Here is a 25177-nt window from a genome sequence, read left to right on the forward strand (position 1 = left end):
TGTTCTCTTCTTCGGATGAGTCTTGTCGTCCGAATGTTCATTCTTCCTCTTTTTAGGTAGTTCTGTGACTACCTTGCCAGTCTTTGGGTCAATAAACAAAGTCTTTTGTTTAGGATCCGTCCCGTGTTCCTGTGTCGGTACCGCAGTTTTCGGTTCCGAAAGGTGTTTTTTCTTTTGAATGTCCATTTGTATTTTCGGTGCCGAGATTTTGTTCGGATCCGATTTCTTCGGTATCGAAGATGTCCCCGGTGTCGAGGGTGTTTTCGACGCCGAAGCGTGCTTCGGTGTCGACATGGACTGCTTCGACTTCGAGCTTTCCTTGACTTGGTGCTTCGGTGTCGATGTGGTCCGTTTATCGGAACCGGAACCACTATGATGGGAGACCGAGTGTTTCGGTTTCTGTTTCGTTGCCGGGCTCGAAGGCGGGGCGTTGGAAACTTTTTTCGGTTGTCTGACCGGGCTCGAGGGCGGGGTCGACACCGTGCGGGGTCTGTTCTTTGGTAAAGGGACGTCGTCACTCACGGTTTGTTGGACGTCGATTTCCTCGACGTCGGACTCGTCCGCTTCAGACCCCGCCTCGTCGGCCTCTTCTTCCTCCTCTTCTGGGTGCTGGTCCTCGAACAGCTCCGGGATTGCTTGTGACTGCATTCTCGATACCTCGTGTCTTCGGGCTCGACGGTTTCTAATCGTCGACTTTGAAGAGAACGCTGCACAGGCCTCACAGTCCCTGGATTCGTGTTCAGGGGACAAGCAGAGGTTGCACACCTCGTGTAGGTCCTTGTGTGGGAACTTAGCACCACACGTTGGACATTTTTTGAATGGAGTCCTTTCCATGGACCCCGGGCTGGACTACGTCGAGTTTCTCGTAGTCGTCGTCCTTCGAACCGCGTCGGTATGGAGTAAAGTCGCGTTCGATAACTATACCGTCGATTTGGAAAGGAGTACGCGCCGGTTATAACCTTCTTTGTTGAAGTCGGTCCGGAGCGCTTCGATCCTCATCCGAACCCGATGGCGGAAAAAAACAATCTAAGGATGGAGCCGATGCCCATGCGCACTAACACCAAGAGGAGGAGTCATCTATGACGACAAAGACTTCTCCAAAAGAAAAACAAAGTGCAATCATCCGAGCCCAACACCAGATGGCGATCTATTCATAAATGTACCATCTGCAGCCCATATGCCTCGAACACAATGTTATGGTGGAAACGAGAGACCACAGGAAGGAATGTGGGATTGGTGCGGAAGACAACGCTGGAAGAAAGCGTTTCCAGGGTAAATGCCCGAAGCTCACTGACACACCTAAGTGAGGTCATAGCATCTAGAAATTGAGAGGAACTGAAGGGGGCAGGAGTGGAGGGGCTCAAATGGAGGACCCATGAGCCGAGTGAATACAACATTGAGATTCCATGAGGGTTTTGATGGTACCCAGGGAGGAATAACCCTTTTGAGCCACTCCATGAAAGCTTTAATGACTGCTATTCTGAAGACAGAGATAGCAACAGCGGCCAGGTGCAATTGTATAGAGGTGAAGGCTAGACCAGAAACATGTACGTGGAGTAAGTAGCAGACAAGGTCCTGCACAGTGGCTTCAAAAGAGTCAATATCTTATGAGTGAGAATAGCAAACAAATCTTTTCCACTTGGCTGCATAGCAGGCATAGGTGGTAGGTGTTTTCTCCTGATGTGAACAGGTCTATCTGAAGGAAAACCTATGTGTGAAAGTAGTGGAGGAGGACCTGAGGGTGCAGTGCCCACTCGTTGATTTGTTGCCACATCCTGCTGAGGCAGTCGGCAAAATCGTTGCCCATCCCCAAAAGGTACTCTGCTAGGAAATTAATTTTGTGGCATGGCTCCTAATTCCAAATGCTCTGGGACAGCTGAGAGAGTTATGGAGAGTGTGTCCCTCCCTGTTTCTGAAGGTAGTACATGGCTCTTCTAATCAAAAAGGGAAAGGATCACTTGTCCTGCTTAAATCTTGGGTTTCACAAGTCGAGGAACTGATATCTCCCAAATATAACTCTCATACACGTGTAATTTGGATGGTTCTTTTTCAGCGGTATATAGTGGGTACCCGCTATTTTACACGTGCGTGCGTAATCATCGAGTTATTTTTGTATTGTGCACCCTCCACCAGGAGGTTTTGCCTTTGGTTTAAGGCAGTAGTGATCGTGAATAATAGAGGAGGGGTTGTGGTGATGATAAAACTTAAAAAATCCGGACAGCCAGACTGAGACAATTTTAATAGGTCTGGATTCGGACTAGGTTAAAAAATTAATGGTGCACTTTTTGAATTGGTAAGGGGTTCAAGTGCATTTCATGTCTAAAAAGAGGTCAACATGTTTCAGCCTTTGGTAGTCAGAGGATCTTAGGCTTTCGTCAGGACCAATAGGGGTGAATAAATAGTGAAAAAGCAAATTTTGTGAGAAGAGAAAAGGTAAATTGACCTGATCCTTCGGAATTCAAGGCTTCATTGTACCTGAATAATGAAAAAACACACACAAACAACAACAAATAGGGAGAAAGGGTGCGGGAAAACACGTATTATATACAGTAGTTCCTTGTAGTTTATCAGGAACTCATGAATGGCAATGCTTTACCTCATACTCATTTCAGGCGTCAACTCTTCCTTTTTCATACTCCGATAGGTAGGGCTAGTACTGTATTTTGGTGCCCATAGTTTTATCATAGTACTTTCTCAGTGCGTGGTTTACGGTGAAAACTAGTAGGTGTGGCTGGTCCGTAGTGGCTTGCATACCTCATACACACCATGCTCACTATCGCATATCACACGTGTGGTTATAAATATAAATAAAAATAAATATAAACATGCTCTTTTCATTGTCAGAAAACGTCTAAGAGTCGTTGTTACGAAGTGCGTGGTGAATGGCTATCATTGTGCCCAATGCGTAGCGCGCGCTAATGCATACCTTGTTTAGGATGAAGAAATACTTCATCGGGGATGAAGGCTTGTCGAGAGAGGTATACTAGGGGAGTATTAAGAACAAGTCGGTACAAGCCGTGGTGTATACTTGCGGTTTGGTTCCCGTGTTGCTGACGGAATGCGCATCGCGTTACCTGTGTCCCTTTTAACTCGGACTCTGCCGCATGTGCTGGCTCTGCCTCTCAATCACCCGGAACTACCAGGAGGTGCGGTTCCGGGTGGAATTTAACACGCGGTTACTGGAAAGGGAAGAGTTACTTCCCGCTTTACTTGTGACTTGTTATTGATATTGGAGGGATGAATAAACACAAGTTGTGGGAAATTTAATTAATTAAATGTGATGTTACACACTAAAATAACTAAATGGTTGAACATGTCCGAATTTCGCCAGATCGGTTCTTTTGTGGATTATCAACCTTCTGGTTGGCCAGAGAGATCCTATTCGATGTCATTTTATAAATTTACCCAAATAGAAACTGGGGGCATTGTGAGGCGCTGCTAACGCGTATTTTTAAGTAAGGGCGTATTTGAAATGAGAGCGGGTCTCATAAGGGGCATGAGTTGGCCAGTGTATTTGGAGGCACTCTTATGACAATGGATGGGTTGGTTTGAAGGAGCCACTAAAGTTTTCACTATAGGTACTGTAATGCAATGGGGCTTAGGTTCATCTGCTGAGGGATAGCCACGGGACAGAATCGTTAAGGCCCTGGGTATCCGTTTTGAGCCTGTGGACCCAGCGCTGCTCCTTTTCGAATAGTATTCTTGTAGCGTTCCTATCTACTGTGTCCAGGCTTTCTAGGATCACCCAGTGCAGGTCACTGGCTGTATGTTGTTTTTCTTTGTAATGGGACGACATCTTTGTCGTGGTTCTTTTGCAGTTCACGTTACTCCTGTGTTCACAGAGTCTCTGTTTCGCTTTTCGGCAGGTCATCCCGATATATCGCATGTCACAGGGACATGTGATCATGTATATGATGTGACTGGTATTGCAATTTGTGTGTTTTCTTAATTTCCATAAGAAGTTTGGAAGTAGTTGCAGTTCTTTTGTAGGTTCTGTGGTTGCACACATTACACAGGTCCCACAAGGGTAGTGTCCAGTAATTGGGGGATTATTCCAGAGCCCTGGTTGTTGTTTTTTCTTTTTAGGAGGTGGTCGTGTGTGGACCAGGAGGTCTTTTATGTTGCTGCTCCTCTTATTTGCAAATCTAGGTTTTGACCAGGTCAGGGTGTTGGATGTTATAATCCTCCAATTTCGGTTGATAATCTTTTTCACCTGGTTAGTAATCGGACTGTATGTAGTGACACAGGTGGTCCTATCGTCAGTCTGTTTTGGGTGACTTTCGAGGAGAGATTCTCTGGGTTGATTTCTTGCTCTTTTGGCACAGGAGTTGATGATTCTTTTGGGATAATCTCTAACCGTCAGTTTTGCACAGAGATCATCTGCTTGCAGTTTGTAGTCTTTTATTGAACTACAATTTCTCCTCAGTCGCAGAAATTGACTGTATGGGAGATTTTCTCTCAAGGGGCGAGGGTGGAAACTTTTGAAGGAAAGTAGGCTGTTTTTAGCGGTAGGTTTGAAGTATGTTCTTGTTTTGAGGGTGTTTCCTTCAGCAAATATAGTTATGTCTAGGAAATCTAGACTATGAGCATGGGATGTGTAGGTAAAGTTGAGACATTCATCTTGAGTGTTCAACCACCTGTGAAAGTCCATAAGAGATTCATTGTCTCCTTCCCAAATTAGCAGGATGTCGTCAATATACCTTTTCCAAAAGAGTATATGACGAATGTAGGGGTTATGTACATTGTGGACGTAAGTCTGTTCGAAGGTACTCACGTAGAGCCCTGCCACACTGGGGGCAAAGACACTCCCCATAGATGTCCCATGTTGCTGGAGATAGAGGGTGTCCTTATATTGAAAAAAGTTTTCCATCAGGGCCATTCTGCAGCACTCCAGTACAAAATGTCTTGGAGTTCGATGGTGCCAATCACTGTTGAACAGAATTGTTTCTAGAGTCTCTAAGGTCTTCTGTTGTGGTAAGCTGGTATAGAGGCTCTCGACGTCTAAACCTACTAAGAGCATGTTGGTCATTGAGTACTCAAAGCCCTCTAACTTGTTGATGAGGGCTCGTGTATCTTTCAAGTAGGTAGGTGTGGTTTGGACCAGTGGTCTTAGATATTGGTCTGCAAATTGAGACAATGGTTCTAAGATGGACTTTATCCCCGAAACAATTGGTCTTCCCGGGGGGGGCATTTTGTTTTTGTGTGTCTTAGGTAGAGAGTAAAAATAGGGCGTGACTGGTTCTTTTGTTATCAGATAGTCCGCTTCTTTTTTGGATATCCAGTTGTTGCACTCTGCTTCTTCAACCATTAGGGCTATTGTCCTTTGTAGACGCGGTGTTGGGTCAGTCGTGATGATTTGGTAGAATTTCTGGTCTGCTAGTAGGGTCAAGCATTGGTGGTCATATCCTTCAGTTGATAGTAGGACTATGCCACCGCCTTTGTCCGCAGGCTTAATGACTATATCATGATTGTTCTTCAATTCGTTTAAAGCGATGTTCTCAGCTTTAGTTAGGTTCTGGAAAGGTTTTGAGGATTGTTGATTAAGGTCTTCAACTTCCTTCATGATGGCTTGTTCGAAGGTACTGATCTCAATGGGTACCTGTGAGTTGAGTGGGCAGAATGTCGACTTGTTTCTTAAAGATGTATCTCCTTCTTGAGGTTGTTGTTCTCCTTTGAAAAACGCCTTCAATTTAAGGGTGCGACAAAAATTTGCAAGTTCGCACTTTGTTCTGAAAATGTCTGTTTTTGGTGTTGGCACATAGCCCAGTCCTTTATTCAGTACACTTGTTTGATTCTCTGTCAATTCTTGTCCTGAAAGGTTGACTATTAGACTGTCGGGCCTTGGTTCGTGTTGGCTTTGGTGACACTTCTGGTTTGAACCTGTCGTGTCTGATCGGACCAGGTTATTCCTTTCTGCCTGGACCTTCGGTTGTTCTGGCCATTCCCTAAAAAAGGACGGCTTTGTTGATAATTTTGGACACCTTGTGGGGGCATTTGATGGTTCATAGGTATCGGAAAATATGGGTTTGGCCACCCTTGGAACTGGGGGTTGAATGGGTGGAATGGTATCCCTTGTCCACTATTGTGGTAGAAAGGGGGGCGCCATTGGTTGCTGCGACCTCTTTGTTGTCCTCTTTTATTCCTAAAGTTGCCACGGCCTCGTGGTGTAGTATCATCCCCACTCTGGTTTGAACTGTTGTCTGATGACATACTGTTTGTGTCTGAGTTGTCATTTGATTTGTAGTCTTTGCTACTGTAAGGGTGAATACGTTCTAGGGAGAACCTCTTTAATTCTTTTGCAAGTTTCTGCAGTTTTGTCTGGGTTAGATATTCTTGGGTGTCTTTCATTTCTTTGTTTATCTCGTCAAGGCGAGTTTTGTAGATGGTGATGTTTATTGTATTGTTCATTTTTGTCTCCAGAATTTCGATCTTGATTGCGAGTTCATCCGTGAGTCTCGTTGCGGTTTTAATTATAAGCACTAAATAGTCTCTGGTACACTTCCAAGATATGGAGGACCAATCTTTTCTGAACGCAAGATCTTTCAAAAAAATGCGTGGTGCATTCGTCACCCAAAGGCCTTTGGGTGCTGCGTTGACCCGGAGATACTCGGTCATGATTATGCCATGTACTGCTGTTCGTACCTGTTCTTTCTTGACCTCTGTTAATTCGTCCCATTCTGCTGTCGAAGATAGAGTCTGGTTGAGGTCACCTTCCATGAGTAGAGGCGGTCTTGCCAAGATTTCATCGATGTCCTCAGTTGTATAACTGAGACCAAAGCTTCCTGCCATTATAGCAAGTTTTTTGTGGCAGTATGATATCACAGGTTTTTAATGCCTGTGAGATATGTCTCCCACAGCTGTGCGCTGCTTAATCTGTATCATCAAAGGGGTAGGGAGGTAGAGAGAAGATCCTTTCAGTCTCCGTAGTTAACTCTTCTAATCAAAAAGGGAAAGGATCACTTGTCCTGCTTAAACCTTGGGTTTCACAAGTCGAGGAACTGATATCTCCCAAATATAACTCTCATACACGTGTAATTTGGATGGTTCTTTTTCAGCGGTATATAGTGGGTACCCGCTATTTTACACGTGCGTGCGTAATCATCGAGTTATTTTTGTATTGTGCACCCTCCACCAGGAGGTTTTGCCTTTGGTTTAAGGCAGTAGTGATCGTGAATAATAGGGGAGGGGTTGTGGTGATGATAAAACTTAAAAAATCCGGACAGCCAGACTAAGACAATTTTAATAGGTCTGGATTCGGACTAGGTTAAAAAATTAATGGTGCACTTTTTGAATTGGTAAGGGGTTCAAGTGCATTTCATGTCTAAAAAGAGGTCAACATGTTTCAGCCTTTGGTAGTCAGAGGATCTTAGGCTTTCGTCAGGACCAATAGGGGTGAATAAATAGTGAAAAAGCAAATTTTGTGAGAAGAGAAAAGGTAAATTGACCTGATCCTTCGGAATTCAAGGTTTCATTGTACCTGAATAATGAAAAAACACACACAAACAACAACAAATAGGGAGAAAGGGTGCGGGAAAACACGTATTATATACAGTAGTTCCTTGTAGTTTATCAGGAACTCATGAATGGCAATGCTTTACCTCATACTCATTTCAGGCGTCAACTCTTCCTTTTTCATACTCCGATAGGTAGGGCTAGTACTGTATTTTGGTGCCCATAGTTTTATCATAGTACTTTCTCAGTGCGTGGTTTACGGTGAAAACTAGTAGGTGTGGCTGGTCCGTAGTGGCTTGCATACCTCATACACACCATGCTCACTATCGCATATCACACGTGTGGTTATAAATATAAATAAAAATAAATATAAACATGCTCTTTTCATTGTCAGAAAACGTCTAAGAGTCGTTGTTACGTAGTGCGTGGTGAATGGCTATCATTGTGCCCAATGCGTAGCGCGCGCTAATGCATACCTTGTTTAGGATGAAGAAATACTTCATCGGGGATGAAGGCTTGTCGAGAGAGGTATACTAGGGGAGTATTAAGAACAAGTCGTTACAAGCCGTGGTGTATACTTGCGGTTTGGTTCCCGTGTTGCTGACGGAATGCGCATCGCGTTACCTGTGTCCCTTCTAACTCGGACTCTGCCGCATGTGCTGGCTCTGCCTCTCAATCACCCGGAACTACCAGGAGGTGCGGTTCCGGGTGGAATTTAACACGCGGTTACTGGAAAGGGAAGAGTTACTTCCCGCTTTACTTGTGACTTGTTATTGATATTGGAGGGATGAATAAACACAAGTTGTGGGAAATTTAATTAATTAAATGTGATGTTACACACTAAAATAACTAAATGGTTGAACATGTCCGAATTTCGCCAGATCGGTTCTTTTGTGGATTATCAACCTTCTGGTTGGCCAGAGAGATCCTATTCGATGTCATTTTATAAATTTACCCAAATAGAAACTGGGGGCATTGTGAGGCGCTGCTAACGCGTATTTTTAAGTAAGGGCGTATTTGAAATGAGAGCGGGTCTCATAAGGGGCATGAGTTGGCCAGTGTATTTGGAGGCACTCTTATGACAATGGATGGGTTGGTTTGAAGGAGCCACTAAAGTTTTCACTATAGGTACTGTAATGCAATGGGGCTTAGGTTCATCTGCTGAGGGATAGCCACGGGACAGAATCGTTAAGGCCCTGGGTATCCGTTTTGAGCCTGTGGACCCAGCGCTGCTCCTTTTCGAATAGTATTCTTGTAGCGTTCCTATCTACTGTGTCCAGGCTTTCTAGGATCACCCAGTGCAGGTCACTGGCTGTATGTTGTTTTTCTTTGTAATGGGACGACATCTTTGTCGTGGTTCTTTTGCAGTTCACGTTACTCCTGTGTTCACAGAGTCTCTGTTTCGCTTTTCGGCAGGTTCTCCCGATATATCGCATGTCACAGGGACATGTGATCATGTATATGATGTGACTGGTATTGCAATTTGTGTGTTTTCTTAATTTCCATAAGAAGTTTGGAAGTAGTTGCAGTTCTTTTGTAGGTTCTGTGGTTGCACACATTACACAGGTCCCACAAGGGTAGTGTCCAGTAATTGGGGGATTATTCCAGAGCCCTGGTTGTTGTTTTTTCTTTTTAGGAGGTGGTCGTGTGTGGACCAGGAGGTCTTTTATGTTGCTGCTCCTCTTATTTGCAAATCTAGGTTTTGACCAGGTCAGGGTGTTGGATGTTATAATCCTCCAATTTCGGTTGATAATCTTTTTCACCTGGTTAGTAATCGGACTGTATGTAGTGACACAGGTGGTCCTATCGTCAGTCTGTTTTGGGTGACTTTCGAGGAGAGATTCTCTGGGTTGATTTCTTGCTCTTTTGGCACAGGAGTTGATGATTCTATTTGCAGACCAATATCTAAGACCACTGGTCCAAACCACACCTACCTACTTGAAAGATACACGAGACCTCATCAACAAGTTAGAGGGCTTTGAGTACTCAATGACCAACATGCTCTTAGTAGGTTTAGACGTCGAGAGCCTCTATACCAGCTTACCACAACAGAAGACCTTAGAGACTCTAGAAACAATTCTGTTCAACAGTGATTGGCACCATCGAACTCCAAGACATTTTGTACTGGAGTGCTGCAGAATGGCCCTGATGGAAAACTTTTTTCAATATAAGGACACCCTCTATCTCCAGCAACATGGGACATCTATGGGGAGTGTCTTTGCCCCCAGTGTGGCAGGGCTCTACGTGAGTACCTTCGAACAGACTTACGTCCACAATGTACATAACCCCTACATTCGTCATATACTCTTTTGGAAAAGGTATATTGACGACATCCTGCTAATTTGGGAAGGAGACAATGAATCTCTTATGGACTTTCACAGGTGGTTGAACACTCAAGATGAATGTCTCAACTTTACCTACACATCCCATGCTCATAGTCTAGATTTCCTAGACATAACTATATTTGCTGAAGGAAACACCCTCAAAACAAGAACATACTTCAAACCTACCGCTAAAAACAGCCTACTTTCCTTCAAAAGTTTCCACCCTCGCCCCTTGAGAGAAAATCTCCCATACAGTCAATTTCTGCGACTGAGGAGAAATTGTAGTTCAATAAAAGACTACAAACTGCAAGCAGATGATCTCTGTGCAAAACTGACAGTTAGAGATTATCCCAAAAGAATCATCAACTCCTGTGCCAAAAGAGCAAGAAATCAACCCAGAGAATCTCTCCTCGAAAGTCACCCAAAACAGACTGACGATAGGACCACCTGTGTCACTACATACAGTCCGATTACTAACCAGGTGAAAAAGATTATCAACCGAAATTGGAGGATTATAACATCCAACACCCTGACCTGGTCAAAACCTAGATTTGCAAATAAGAGGAGCAGCAACATAAAAGACCTCCTGGTCCACACACGACCACCTCCTAAAAAGAAAAAACAACAACCAGGGCTCTGGAATAATCCCCCAATTACTGGACACTACCCTTGTGGGACCTGTGTAATGTGTGCAACCACAGAACCTACAAAAGAACTGCAACTACTTCCAAACTTCTTATGGAAATTAAGAAAACACACAAATTGCAATACCAGTCACATCATATACATGATCACATGTTCCTGTGACATGCGATATATCGGGATGACCTGCCGAAAAGCGAAACAGAGACTCTGTGAACACAGGAGTAACGTGAACTGCAAAAGAACCACGACAAAGATGTCGTCCCATTACAAAGAAAAACAACATACAGCCAGTGACCTGCACTGGGTGATCCTAGAAAGCCTGGACACAGTAGATAGGAACGCTACAAGAATACTATTCGAAAAGGAGCAGCGCTGGGTCCACAGGCTCAAAACGGATACCCAGGGCCTTACTGATTCTGTCCCGTGGCTATCCCTCAGCAGATGAACCTAAGCCCCATTGCATTACAGTACCTATAGTGAAAACTTTAGTGGCTCCTTCAAACCAACCCATCCATTGTCATAAGAGTGCCTCCAAATACACTGGCCAACTCATGCCCCTTATGAGACCCGCTCTCATTTCAAATACGCCCTTACTTAAAAATACGCGTTAGCAGCGCCTCACAATGCCCCCAGTTTCTATTTGGGTAAATTTATAAAATGACATCGAATAGGATCTCTCTGGCCAACCAGAAGGTTGATAATCCACAAAAGAACCGATCTGGCGAAATTCGGACATGTTCAACCATTTAGTTATTTTAGTGTGTAACATCACATTTAATTAATTAAATTTCCCACAACTTGTGTTTATTCATCCCTCCAATATCAATAACAAGTCACAAGTAAAGCGGGAAGTAACTCTTCCCTTTCCAGTAACCGCGTGTTAAATTCCACCCGGAACCGCACCTCCTGGTAGTTCCGGGTGATTGAGAGGCAGAGCCAGCACATGCGGCAGAGTCCGAGTTAGAAGGGACACAGGTAACGCGATGCGCATTCCGTCAGCAACACGGGAACCAAACCGCAAGTATACACCACGGCTTGTAACGACTTGTTCTTAATACTCCCCTAGTATACCTCTCTCGACAAGCCTTCATCCCCGATGAAGTATTTCTTCATCCTAAACAAGGTATGCATTAGCGCGCGCTACGCATTGGGCACAATGATAGCCATTCACCACGCACTTCGTAACAACGACTCTTAGACGTTTTCTGACAATGAAAAGAGCATGTTTATATTTATTTTTATTTATATTTATAACCACACGTGTGATATGCGATAGTGAGCATGGTGTGTATGAGGTATGCAAGCCACTACGGACCAGCCACACCTACTAGTTTTCACCGTAAACCACGCACTGAGAAAGTACTATGATAAAACTATGAGCACCAAAATACAGTACTAGCCCTACCTATCGGAGTATGAAAAAGGAAGATTTGACGCCTGAAATGAGTATGAGGTAAAGCATTGCCATTCATGAGTTCCTGATAAACTACAAGGAACTACTGTATATAATACGTGTTTTCCCGCACCCTTTCTCCCTATTTGTTGTTGTTTGTGTGTGTTTTTTCATTATTCAGGTACAATGAAACCTTGAATTCCGAAGGATCAGGTCAATTTACCTTTTCTCTTCTCACAAAATTTGCTTTTTCACTATTTATTCACCCCTATTGGTCCTGACGAAAGCCTAAGATCCTCTGACTACCAAAGGCTGAAACATGTTGACCTCTTTTTAGACATGAAATGCACTTGAACCCCTTACCAATTCAAAAAGTGCACCATTAATTTTTTAACCTAGTCCGAATCCAGACCTATTAAAATTGTCTTAGTCTGGCTGTCCGGATTTTTTAAGTTTTATCATCACCACAACCCCTCCCCTATTATTCACGATCACTACTGCCTTAAACCAAAGGCAAAACCTCCTGGTGGAGGGTGCACAATACAAAAATAACTCGATGATTACGCACGCACGTGTAAAATAGCGGGTACCCACTATATACCGCTGAAAAAGAACCATCCAAATTACACGTGTATGAGAGTTATATTTGGGAGATATCAGTTCCTCGACTTGTGAAACCCAAGGTTTAAGCAGGACAAGTGATCCTTTCCCTTTTTGATTAGAAGAGTTAACTACGGAGACTGAAAGGATCTTCTCTCTACCTCCCTACCCCTTTGATGATACAGATTAAGCAGCGCACAGCTGTGGGAGACATATCTCACAGGCATTAAAAACCTGTGATATCATACTGCCACAAAAAACTTGCTATAATGGCAGGAAGCTTTGGTCTCAGTTATACAACTGAGGACATCGATGAAATCTTGGCAAGACCGCCTCTACTCATGGAAGGTGACCTCAACCAGACTCTATCTTCGACAGCAGAATGGGACGAATTAACAGAGGTCAAGAAAGAACAGGTACGAACAGCAGTACATGGCATAATCATGACCGAGTATCTCCGGGTCAACGCAGCACCCAAAGGCCTTTGGGTGACGAATGCACCACGCATTTTTTTGAAAGATCTTGCGTTCAGAAAAGATTGGTCCTCCATATCTTGGAAGTGTACCAGAGACTATTTAGTGCTTATAATTAAAACCGCAACGAGACTCACGGATGAACTCGCAATCAAGATCGAAATTCTGGAGACAAAAATGAACAATACAATAAACATCACCATCTACAAAACTCGCCTTGACGAGATAAACAAAGAAATGAAAGACACCCAAGAATATCTAACCCAGACAAAACTGCAGAAACTTGCAAAAGAATTAAAGAGGTTCTCCCTAGAACGTATTCACCCTTACAGTAGCAAAGACTACAAATCAAATGACAACTCAGACACAAACAGTATGTCATCAGACAACAGTTCAAACCAGAGTGGGGATGATACTACACCACGAGGCCGTGGCAACTTTAGGAATAAAAGAGGACAACAAAGAGGTCGCAGCAACCAATGGCGCCCCCCTTTCTACCACAATAGTGGACAAGGGATACCATTCCACCCATTCAACCCCCAGTTCCAAGGGTGGCCAAACCCATATTTTCCGATACCTATGAACCATCAAATGCCCCCACAAGGTGTCCAAAATTATCAACAAAGCCGTCCTTTTTTAGGGAATGGCCAGAACAACCGAAGGTCCAGGCAGAAAGGAATAACCTGGTCCGATCAGACACGACAGGTTCAAACCAGAAGTGTCACCAAAGCCAACACGAACCAAGGCCCGACAGTCTAATAGTCAACCTTTCAGGACAAGAATTGACAGAGAATCAAACAAGTGTACTGAATAAAGGACTGGGCTATGTGCCAACACCAAAAACAGACATTTTCAGAACAAAGTGCGAACTTGCAAATTTTTGTCGCACCCTTAAATTGAAGGCGTTTTTCAAAGGAGAACAACAACCACAAGAAGGAGATACATCTTTAAGAAACAAGTCGACATTCTGCCCACTCAACTCACAGGTACCCATTGAGATCAGTACCTTCGAACAAGCCATCATGAAGGAAGTTGAAGACCTTAATCAACAATCCTCAAAACCTTTCCAGAACCTAACTAAAGCTGAGAACATCGCTTTAAACGAATTGAAGAACAATCATGATATAGTCATTAAGCCTGCGGACAAAGGCGGTGGCATAGTCCTACTATCAACTGAAGGATATGACCACCAATGCTTGACCCTACTAGCAGACCAGAAATTCTACCAAATCATCACGACTGACCCAACACCGCGTCTACAAAGGACAATAGCCCTAATGGTTGAAGAAGCAGAGTGCAACAACTGGATATCCAAAAAAGAAGCGGACTATCTGATAACAAAAGAACCAGTCACGCCCTATTTTTACTCTCTACCTAAGACACACAAAAACAAAATGCCCCCCCCGGGAAGACCAATTTTTTCGGGGATAAAGTCCATCTTAGAACCATTGTCTCAATTTGCAGACCAATATCTAAGACCACTGGTCCAAACCACACCTACCTACTTGAAAGATACACGAGACCTCATCAACAAGTTAGAGGGCTTTGAGTACTCAATGACCAACATGCTCTTAGTAGGTTTAGACGTCGAGAGCCTCTATACCAGCTTACCACAACAGAAGACCTTAGAGACTCTAGAAACAATTCTGTTCAACAGTGATTGGCACCATCGAACTCCAAGACATTTTGTACTGGAGTGCTGCAGAATGGCCCTGATGGAAAACTTTTTTCAATATAAGGACACCCTCTATCTCCAGCAACATGGGACATCTATGGGGAGTGTCTTTGCCCCCAGTGTGGCAGGGCTCTACGTGAGTACCTTCGAACAGACTTACGTCCACAATGTACATAACCCCTACATTCGTCATATACTCTTTTGGAAAAGGTATATTGACGACATCCTGCTAATTTGGGAAGGAGACAATGAATCTCTTATGGACTTTCACAGGTGGTTGAACACTCAAGATGAATGTCTCAACTTTACCTACACATCCCATGCTCATAGTCTAGATTTCCTAGACATAACTATATTTGCTGAAGGAAACACCCTCAAAACAAGAACATACTTCAAACCTACCGCTAAAAACAGCCTACTTTCCTTCAAAAGTTTCCACCCTCGCCCCTTGAGAGAAAATCTCCCATACAGTCAATTTCTGCGACTGAGGAGAAATTGTAGTTCAATAAAAGACTACAAACTGCAAGCAGATGATCTCTGTGCAAAACTGACAGTTAGAGATTATCCCAAAAGAATCATCAACTCCTGTGCCAAAAGAGCAAGAAATCAACCCAGAGAATCTCTCCTCGAAAGTCACCCAAAACAGACTGACGATAGGACCACCTGTGTCACTACATACAGTCCGATTACTAACCAGGTGAAAAAGATTATCAACCGAAATTGGAGGATTATAACATCCAACACCCTGACCTGGTCAAAACCTAGATTTGCAAAAAGAGGAGCAGCAACATAAAAGACCTCCTGGTCCACACACGACCACCTCCTAAAAAGAAAAAACAACAACCAGGGCTCTGGAATAATCCCCCAATTACTGGACACTACCCTTGTGGGACCTGTGTAATGTGTGCAACCACAGAACCTACAAAAGAACTGCAACTACTTCCAAACTTCTTATGGAAATTAAGAAAACACACAAATTGCAATACCAGTCACATCATATACATGATCACATGTCCCTGTGACATGCGATATATCGGGATGACCTGCCGAAAAGCGAAACAGAGACTCTGTGAACACAGGAGTAACGTGAACTGCAAAAGAACCACGACAAAGATGTCGTCCCATTACAAAGAAAAACAACATACAGCCAGTGACCTGCACTGGGTGATCCTAGAAAGCCTGGACACAGTAGATAGGAACGCTACAAGAATACTATTCGAAAAGGAGCAGCGCTGGGTCCACAGGCTCAAAACGGATACCCAGGGCCTTAACGATTCTGTCCCGTGGCTATCCCTCAGCAGATGAACCTAAGCCCCATTGCATTACAGTACCTATAGTGAAAACTTTAGTGGCTCCTTCAAACCAACCCATCCATTGTCATAAGAGTGCCTCCAAATACACTGGCCAACTCATGCCCCTTATGAGACCCGCTCTCATTTCAAATACGCCCTTACTTAAAAATACGCGTTAGCAGCGCCTCACAATGCCCCCAGTTTCTATTTGGGTAAATTTATAAAATGACATCGAATAGGATCTCTCTGGCCAACCAGAAGGTTGATAATCCACAAAAGAACCGATCTGGCGAAATTCGGACATGTTCAACCATTTAGTTATTTTAGTGTGTAACATCACATTTAATTAATTAAATTTCCCACAACTTGTGTTTATTCATCCCTCCAATATCAATAACAAGTCACAAGTAAAGCGGGAAGTAACTCTTCCCTTTCCAGTAACCGCGTGTTAAATTCCACCCGGAACCGCACCTCCTGGTAGTTCCGGGTGATTGAGAGGCAGAGCCAGCACATGCGGCAGAGTCCGAGTTAGAAGGGACACAGGTAACGCGATGCGCATTCCGTCAGCAACACGGGAACCAAACCGCAAGTATACACCACGGCTTGTAACGACTTGTTCTTAATACTCCCCTAGTATACCTCTCTCGACAAGCCTTCATCCCCGATGAAGTATTTCTTCATCCTAAACAAGGTATGCATTAGCGCGCGCTACGCATTGGGCACAATGATAGCCATTCACCACGCACTTCGTAACAACGACTCTTAGACGTTTTCTGACAATGAAAAGAGCATGTTTATATTTATTTTTATTTATATTTATAACCACACGTGTGATATGCGATAGTGAGCATGGTGTGTATGAGGTATGCAAGCCACTACGGACCAGCCACACCTACTAGTTTTCACCGTAAACCACGCACTGAGAAAGTACTATGATAAAACTATGGGCACCAAAATACAGTACTAGCCCTACCTATCGGAGTATGAAAAAGGAAGAGTTGACGCCTGAAATGAGTATGAGGTAAAGCATTGCCATTCATGAGTTCCTGATAAACTACAAGGAACTACTGTATATAATACGTGTTTTCCCGCACCCTTTCTCCCTATTTGTGGTTGTTTGTGTGTGTTTTTTCATTATTCAGGTACAATGAAACCTTGAATTCCGAAGGATCAGGTCAATTTACCTTTTCTCTTCTCACAAAATTTGCTTTTTCACTATTTATTCACCCCTATTGGTCCTGACGAAAGCCTAAGATCCTCTGACTACCAAAGGCTGAAACATGTTGACCTCTTTTTAGACATGAAATGCACTTGAACCCCTTACCAATTCAAAAAGTGCACCATTAATTGTTTAACCTAGTCCGAATCCAGACCTATTAAAATTGTCTTAGTCTGGCTGTCCGGATTTTTAAAGTTTTATCATCACCACAACCCCTCCCCTATTATTCACGATCACTACTGCCTTAAACCAAAGGCAAAACCTCCTGGTGGAGGGTGCACAATACAAAAATAACTCGATGATTACGCACGCACGTGTAAAATAGCGGGTACCCACTATATACCGCTGAAAAAGAACCATCCAAATTACACGTGTATGAGAGTTATATTTGGGAGATATCAGTTCCTCGACTTGTGAAACCCAAGGTTTAAGCAGGACAAGTGATCCTTTCCCTTTTTGATTAGAAGAGTTAACTACGGAGACTGAAAGGATCTTCTCTCTACCTCCCTACCCCTTTGATGATACGGTAGTACATGGCTGCCATGTTGTCTGTCTGGACAAGAACAACCCTGCCTATTAGATGTGGTAGAAAAGCCTTCAGTGCTAGGTGAATGGTCAGAAGCTCCAGGTAGCAGATGTGGACGTCCTGATGTCTGGGTTCCCACTGACCCTAGGTGGCCAGATGTTGTAAATGTGCCCCCAACCCGTAAGGGAGGCATCCATTGCAACAGTTCTGTACAGAACTGGGTTGAGGAAAGGCCGCCACATACCTCCGAGTTGAGAATATCCCCAAAGTCGGGCTGAATCTGGAGTGGTGGTAGGTGGGATTTTGTGGCGTTGATGGTGAACCCTTAGCGATGAAGAAGGTCTATTCTGACCTGCGGGTGTTTGCAACACTGCTGGCGGGTGGCACTTTTGATCAGCCAGTCATCTAGATCTGGGAAGACGTGGACGCCCTTATGCAGGTGCGCAGGTGTGCAGCCAACACCTAAGCACAGCTGTAACCCCAAAGCGTAGCACCTTGAATTGGTTATGTTTTCTGCTGACCAAAAACCTAGATACTGGTGATGTATTGTTATGTGAAAATAGGGATCCATCAGGTCTAGCGCGGCCATGAAGTCGCTTTGCTGGGGAAGTGGAAAAACATCCTAAAATGTGAAAATATGGAAGTACTCAGGCAGGATGTTCAATTAGGGGTCTAAGGTCCAGAAAAGGCCTGAGGGACCCATTTTGTTTGCTTATCAGGAAGTCCAGTGAGTATACTCTAGTGCCTTGCTCAAAGCAAACAACGGGTTCTATAGCCTATTTGAGGAAGGGACCTTTTTACCGCTTCCATGTGTAGCCTTTGGTGTTCTGGTGAGAGCCTGGGTTTGCGAGATGTAATGGTGGCAGGAGTGGTAGGAGCTCCTGACAATAACCATTTTGGATAATATCCATCACCCAATGGTCTGAGGTGATGGTTTGCCATGTGGGAAAGAAGCCTTGTAGGCGCCACTGACTGGTGTTGTGTGGTCAGGGAGAAGACCAGGCAAGTCTGGCAATAGTGGTGGTGTAGCTCCTTTTGGGGAGTCACCCTTGAACTTGCCTCTAGAATTGTTGCCTCTGCAGGACCTCTATAATACTCACAGGGAAAGGCTTGCTGGCCCTGGGTTTGCTGAGAGGAAGCTGAGGTTTCAGGGGAGGTGGTCTTGGAGACTCCACAGTAAGGTGTGCGACGAAAGGAGCCGTGGGGAGCGGGTGTAAGAAGTTCCCCCATCGCCTAGGCTGTTTCTGTATCATTTTTTATTCTTTCTAAGGTTTAGTCCACTTGTGGACCAAAGAGATGCTGACCATCAAAATACATGCTCAACAGGTCCTGCTGAAGTTCTAGATTGAAGCCAGAGATATAAAGCCAGCATGTCTGTGTAGCAGGATGGTGTCTGCTGTATCTAGGGCACAGAGAATAGAGGTATTAGATATCTGCCTGCCCTCAGAAACTATTTCTTGCTCACTTTCCCTGTGATCCTCTGGGAGATATTGGAGGAGCTCCTCCATCTCTTCACAAAGGGGGCAATCATATCTTACTAGATGGCTGACAGAATTAGCTATGAGCCATTGGTTTATTTTTGTTTGTGGGATTGGTAAATACTTTCCACTTCACTCAGGACCACAGCACAGACCCACGTGCTGACTTTTACTAGACGTTTGTCCAGATGGGGATACACATGCATGGCTTTCTTTCTTAAATGTGTTGCTACGACTGCTAGAGTTTTGTGAAAGACCCTTCACTTCCAGCCTCTTACTGTCTTTGTCTAAGGGTGGCCTCAGAGAGGATGGTGACAATGGCCTCTTCCTAGTCGTTGAGATGATCTTTGAGTCTGGTTCTACATGTCACTGCATGTACTCTGGATCCTGGGAGGACGGCTACAACCCATTTTCTATACTGGAAATCTTAAATGTAGCAGACTTGTTAAGGACCTATTTTCCTTTCTTGGGAATTCTTGGTAGCCTGTAGACAGGACTTAAGGTCTCTATGAGAAAGCAAGAGTCTTCCCTCTTTACTTCCATCTGGACCCCAAAAGCATCTGAGGCCCTCTTGACAAGTGTGTGGCCCATGGCTTTGTCATCCAGAGGAGAAAATCTTGTAGGATCAATGTACACCTCTGTCTATGGAGATCCAGTCTCAATTTCCTCCGACAGTGTTTCCTCCTCCTCATATGCCTCAAAACCTGACCACTCCGCCTCACAGCGTGTGTTTTGATACTCTTCCTCTTCCATCTCCATTTCCAGCTTTACTTCCTACAGTCTGTCATGTGCTCTATGTGTTTCTATGTCCTGCGGTGGCTTCTTCACCCCTAAAGGTTTTGTCCCCTATGTTTAATGAGGCATTCAACCTTGAACTCCTGTGCCCTCTTCTTCTAGACATCAGTGATGTTGGGGGCCTTTTTATCTTTTATTTTTTATGGGTATGTGGCGCTCTTCCCCCTTTCAAGTGAAATTACACTCAGAAGATGAGCCGATGCCTTTGAGCAGATCCTTACGTGTGTCTTTTTCTTTCAATGCCAGGATGGGAAGAATCATAAGCTTCTTCAACTGGATCCTTTTTTGGCATTGAGGGCTTGTGGCTTGTGTCTTTTGTGTCTCCATGCTTTTTGCTTGAAGGCTTCAGCTTATTTGGTGGCCTGGATATCTTGCATTTCGATGGCTCTAATGATTTGTTTATTAGGGGGCACTGTATATTGAGGATCTACATTGTTGGGGACTGAATCATTAACCTCATGAAGAACTTCCTTGAGGTCATAGTTCTGATGTTCTCCTGGACTATCCTCAGTGTTGACTCCATTGAAAAAACCCAGATCCTACAGTCCCGGAGCACTTCTTTTCTGACGCTGAAGCTCTGAAAGGCCAGCCATGTTTGCAGCCTCGCAAAGGGCGAGTAAGACCTTGGCACTAAAGTCTTGGGCTTGGACCTGAACAGGCATAACAATCCTCAGATTTATGGTCCCTTAAAAGGCAGAAAATGCATACTGGAAGTTACTTGTTAAGGGCAAACTTCCTGTGGCAGTTTGGTAACATTTTAAGATCATGTTCATAATCCAAAATGACGTAAAGGAATACCAGGACACCACCTTCGCCAATGATAATTCTCAGACTATGTTGAATTACCCCGAGAATATCCCTGAAAAACCTCGATTTAGCATCAAGCGTTGATCCCGGTGCTCTCTCGACCACTTTGATGTTCTTTCGAGGTCCTTCAACGAACATTCGGTGACATTTTTAGGAGGTCTCTCTGTGCACCTCCAAACCCAATGATAAAACAATTATCTAAAATGGTGGATATGTAGGGCAGTCAACATCATACTCAGGCTCTGCCTATCTCATTGCAAACCAGGGATAGGAAAAAGTTGTGTATTACAACAGTTCCTGACTTAACCACTAGATATCGAATTATGCACACCATGTGAATGTAGAAGAGATTTTATGTTGCAAAACCCACTGATCACAGTCAACCCACAGTCCAAGAACCTTGTGTTTATCTCAAAAGTGACTTAAGGATGCTGACCTAAATCATTGCAGTAACCAAGAACTCAAAGGAAAAACACATCCCTCCCACTTTATCCCAACTAGACTGGCTCTCACTCAGATGTAGAATACAACTGAAGCCCAGTGACTCATGTACAACAATAATAGCTGTCTAATAGTGCAACTTAAATATAAATACATAGGCTCTCAATAGTCACCGCTAGCCCTCTCTTGTGATACTACTCATCACACCCAGAACCAACTGCCTCATAAGAAAATAAGAGACACCAATGCTTCTCAGTGCATGCACTATCTCTAGGACAACCTCTTTGCCAAAACCAGATCATACAACTAACTCACTACTGTAATCTAAGAAGGGTTCATGAACTTTATTTCTCCACCAGCAGAACCTTGATTTCGGACAGGCCCTTGGTGCATGGCTAACATTTTCAAATGCTTGTCATGAAACGATCAGGATAGCAGGAAGGTTTGGAGGGCGTTCATGACCAATGTCTCTCAGTGTACCTTGGACTGAAGAGCAAAGCCATAACTAAACCCAACCTTACAGAAAGTCCCCCACCTCATAATTAGCACAGCCACATACTATGTCTACTCCCGTTATGGTCATCGGCCGCTTCTGTTTCTTTTACTGAACACAGTTCCTGCCGCAGTGAGTTTTTCCTTGCTGTCAATGATATTCACTTTCATCACCAGGGAACCTTTTCATGTGACAGTGTCTATGTCCAGGTGCCCAGTTAGTAACACTTTGGTCTGATTGGCATGTAAACTACAGCTAGTGCACATGGAAGCGGCAATCATAATTTCCATTATTCTTTGCAAAATCTGCCTGAAACAAGCTTTATTGTCTGCTTGCAGCTCCAGACAGGGTTTTTCATTCAAAGCCTACCCTACTGTCTTGTATCTGCCCCAACATAATGCTACATCCCAGCCCATGCCTCTATCTGCTTGTGTGTCCTGCTATGATAAATAAAAGTCGACATGATTAGAGACTACCTTATCCTATTCAGCTAATGATACAACCTCAACTATAGGGCTTGGCCAAATGCATCTGTGTTGTTCCAAGCTCGCATTACGCTTTAAGCACACAGTGTGGCAAGGTCATCTTTTTGTTTAAAAGGCCTGACACATACCTAAGGTGCCAGATCATGCCTCCACAAACGTAAATGCTTGACTAGGCCTAGGGCCTCTACTTACTCCAAACCTCTGCAACAGTCCCTAAACTCCTGGTGTAACCTACACTGGTATGGGCTGGATCAGGCGTTCTTTACCTGCAAACTTGGCCACCTCCACAACTGACAGGTACCTCCAGCCTCCACTTCAGGCCAGCCTAGTTGCTCCACCCATGCTTCTGAATGCAATTGTGGTCTGCTGACCTCACCAAGCCTAGATATCCCCTGAGGCCCACAAGCTCCTGCATTTCTGGAGTGGCTGTCCGAACCCACTTTTGTCTGCATTTTTGATGCTTTATTGATATTTATTGGTGAAATTGCTTGTTGCCCTATGTTTGATTTTTGGCACACATTTTTTCACATAGTTGTTGTGACGAAGATCCACAGCCACTCCCTGGCATGCTGGCAACCCATTGAGTGGTGTCTGCAGTGAAAAGTTGAGGCTGGCCATAACTTTAGGGCAGGAAGCTCTACGTTTCAACCATCTTACCTTGATGGGCCGATGCATGTCAGGCTTCTTCCAGCGTAAAACGATCTGACCCGCAACAGTGACACCATAGAACAGGTAGTTAATGAAGCCCACGTAGTTAATGAGGGTGTACATGTCGCTGGTGACCAGCATCAGCAGGGTGGACAGGCACTGGAGGGGGAAGAGATGGTAGTAAACAGAGAGTGGCACTGGAGACAGCTGCATCAAATCCACAATTCATTTGTGTTTGGCCCATCAACCTTCGCTAACAGCTGTCATCTTTCTCTCCAATGATTCGCGTCTCCTTCTCACCCTTATTTATATCCCTTCTTTTTTTTCAGCCCTGTATTCATCCTATGGTTCCTTCCCCTCCTTGATTAAGATTTTTACTTGCCTTCATCTTTTTTCCAATCATATGGTTCTCCTCTGTTTCCTAAAAGGCTTAAAGGCTTCCTTACTGCTCTCATTTTATCTCCATGATGTTTATTTTATCCCTCCCATCCCCCTTCACCTCCCGCCCTGGGTTTCCTTCTTTTCTCAGCATTCCTCCATCTCTAAGGTTCTCTCCTCTTTTATTAGTAGGTTCCCTTATTTTTTGCTAAATGTTCCCAGCACCTCACAGGATCCCTTTTCCTCCGGTACGTTACCTTTGTTCCATCTTCGTTCTGTCCATCTCATGTGTTGCATCACACAGGTTCTCTTGCCTTACGTCTCTTTAAATACATATGCATTGCTTATGCTTTTACTCTTTCTAACCATCCCTAATTTTATGTCTTGTAGTTTGTCTCTTGCGTGCCCTCTTGAGGAAGCCCCAATTTACTGCCTTGAATGTAGCTGTGCCATGCATGCAGCGGATAATCAATGTACAACAACGCTGATCAATAAACAAAGCAGACGTTAGAGAGCAGTCCATAGATGATGGCCATCGTAAGTAAGGTAAGGAAAACTTGTAAAAGATTACACATTCTTTCTGCTAAATCAGGAGCAGAATCTGAGACTGCATAAGATGGTGGGTAGTTAGTCATAGGTTGCTGGAGTGCAGGTTGTGGTGGAAAATGCTGAAAGCGTTAGTGGTTAGTGGAATAGGCGGCTGGTCTTAAGTTTCTAAATGACTGTGGTGGCAGACATGGGTGCAGAGTATTAGTCTGTGTGTGATGGAGAAAAGTAAACGGCAGCAGACCGTTCTATCAGGAAAGCACAACATTGCCCGACAGGTTGGTGATCTGGAGGTGCAGCTGGGAGCACTGGCGATGGCACATAGTAAAAAGTAAAGTAAAGTCCACATTTGTAAAGCGCACAATCACCCGTAAGGGTCTCTAGGCGCTGGGGGCCGTCGGGAAGATTAAGCGAGCTATTGCCCAGAGTCACATGGTGCTGGGCTAACCTGCCGCCGGAGCCGGGGATCGAACCGTGGTCCCCAGATTCCAGCGTCAGTCGCCCTGGCCGCGGCGCCACACCTCTCCCAGGTACTGAACCTCCTTCTCACTACATCTCATCCCACCTCTCACTCAATCCAACTCTCCCTCTTTCTCTCTCTGTCCTGTGCACACTTGTCTCTGCCATCCATGCTGTTGTTCACTCTCTGGTCACTCTATCCTTCGCTAGCCCCTCTCCCACTTCCTTATCTCTCACCTGTCCCTTTCCCTATCTCTCCCTCTCACATGATCCCTTCCCAGTCTCATAGGCTCCCTTGTACCTTTTGCATGTACCAATTTTCTCTTTTTCGTTTTTCTGTGGTATGCAGGGTTGTCTTACTTTCACACCTTGGTTCTCTCATGTGTTTCTCTCTCTCCCACGTGTTCCCTTTCCTCTCATTCCCCTTTTCTATGTTGTGGTTGAACTTTTTCCCTCTCATATTTCCTTTTAATTTACTTTGTCTGTAACTGGAGTAATTCCTTTACTGTCATGCTCATGTGCAGCCCCCTCTGACATTCATAATCTCTCTCACATTTCCTTCTCGCTCTCATACACTCTCCCACATTCCATTCTCTGGCTCTCTTGTCATTATTTCTTCTTTCTCTCACTCTCTCGTTCCCAATGGACTGGTTGTAGAGATGCTTTAGCCAATTACAGAATGGAGGAGAAGGCAGAGAAAATATTGAGGAAATTGTTCATCCAATGGAAGATGGATTGGGATGGGTGAACCAATGGAAAGGGAAACAAAACGAGAGAATAGGGAAGATGTGATCAATATAAAAAGGAAGGAGATGGTGCAACTAGGGAAAGGTGATGGCTTGACCAGTCTAGGGTGGGACGGCTCGCTAATGGCAGATCATGAAGATGAGGAAAATGCCCCAAATACAAACGAATGGCAAAGAAGATAACTGTTATGTTATGTAATATATGATTTATAACGCGCACAACTACTCAGGAGTATCCTGGCGCGGATGGACTTGGGCAGAGAGAGCACAAATAAAGAGGGACTGTGAGGGACACTATGATC

The 25177-nt window shown here is 44.3% G+C and overlaps 1 protein-coding gene and 1 long non-coding RNA gene across 2 annotated transcripts in view; one reads left to right on the forward strand and one right to left on the reverse strand.

Annotated features, from left to right (window-relative positions):
• The window catches only part of LOC144755759 (uncharacterized), a 246395-nt gene that overhangs the window by 205023 nt on the left and 16195 nt on the right, over positions 1-25177 (forward strand). Inside the window, exon 6 of the long non-coding RNA XR_013594965.1 lies at positions 23515-23670. This is a non-coding gene — a long non-coding RNA (uncharacterized LOC144755759). The remainder of the gene's footprint in view (positions 1-23514; positions 23671-25177) is intronic.
• SLC7A8 (solute carrier family 7 member 8) overlaps positions 1-25177 on the reverse strand; it is a 139203-nt gene that overhangs the window by 14346 nt on the left and 99680 nt on the right. The window contains exon 10 of the mRNA XM_078644976.1: positions 22756-22905. Within this exon, the coding sequence (XP_078501102.1) occupies positions 22756-22905 (150 nt within the window). The remainder of the gene's footprint in view (positions 1-22755; positions 22906-25177) is intronic.

Source organism: Lissotriton helveticus, chromosome 5_1, assembly GCF_964261635.1.
Source record: "Lissotriton helveticus chromosome 5_1, aLisHel1.1, whole genome shotgun sequence".
Classification (NCBI taxonomy): domain Eukaryota; kingdom Metazoa; phylum Chordata; class Amphibia; order Caudata; family Salamandridae; genus Lissotriton; species Lissotriton helveticus.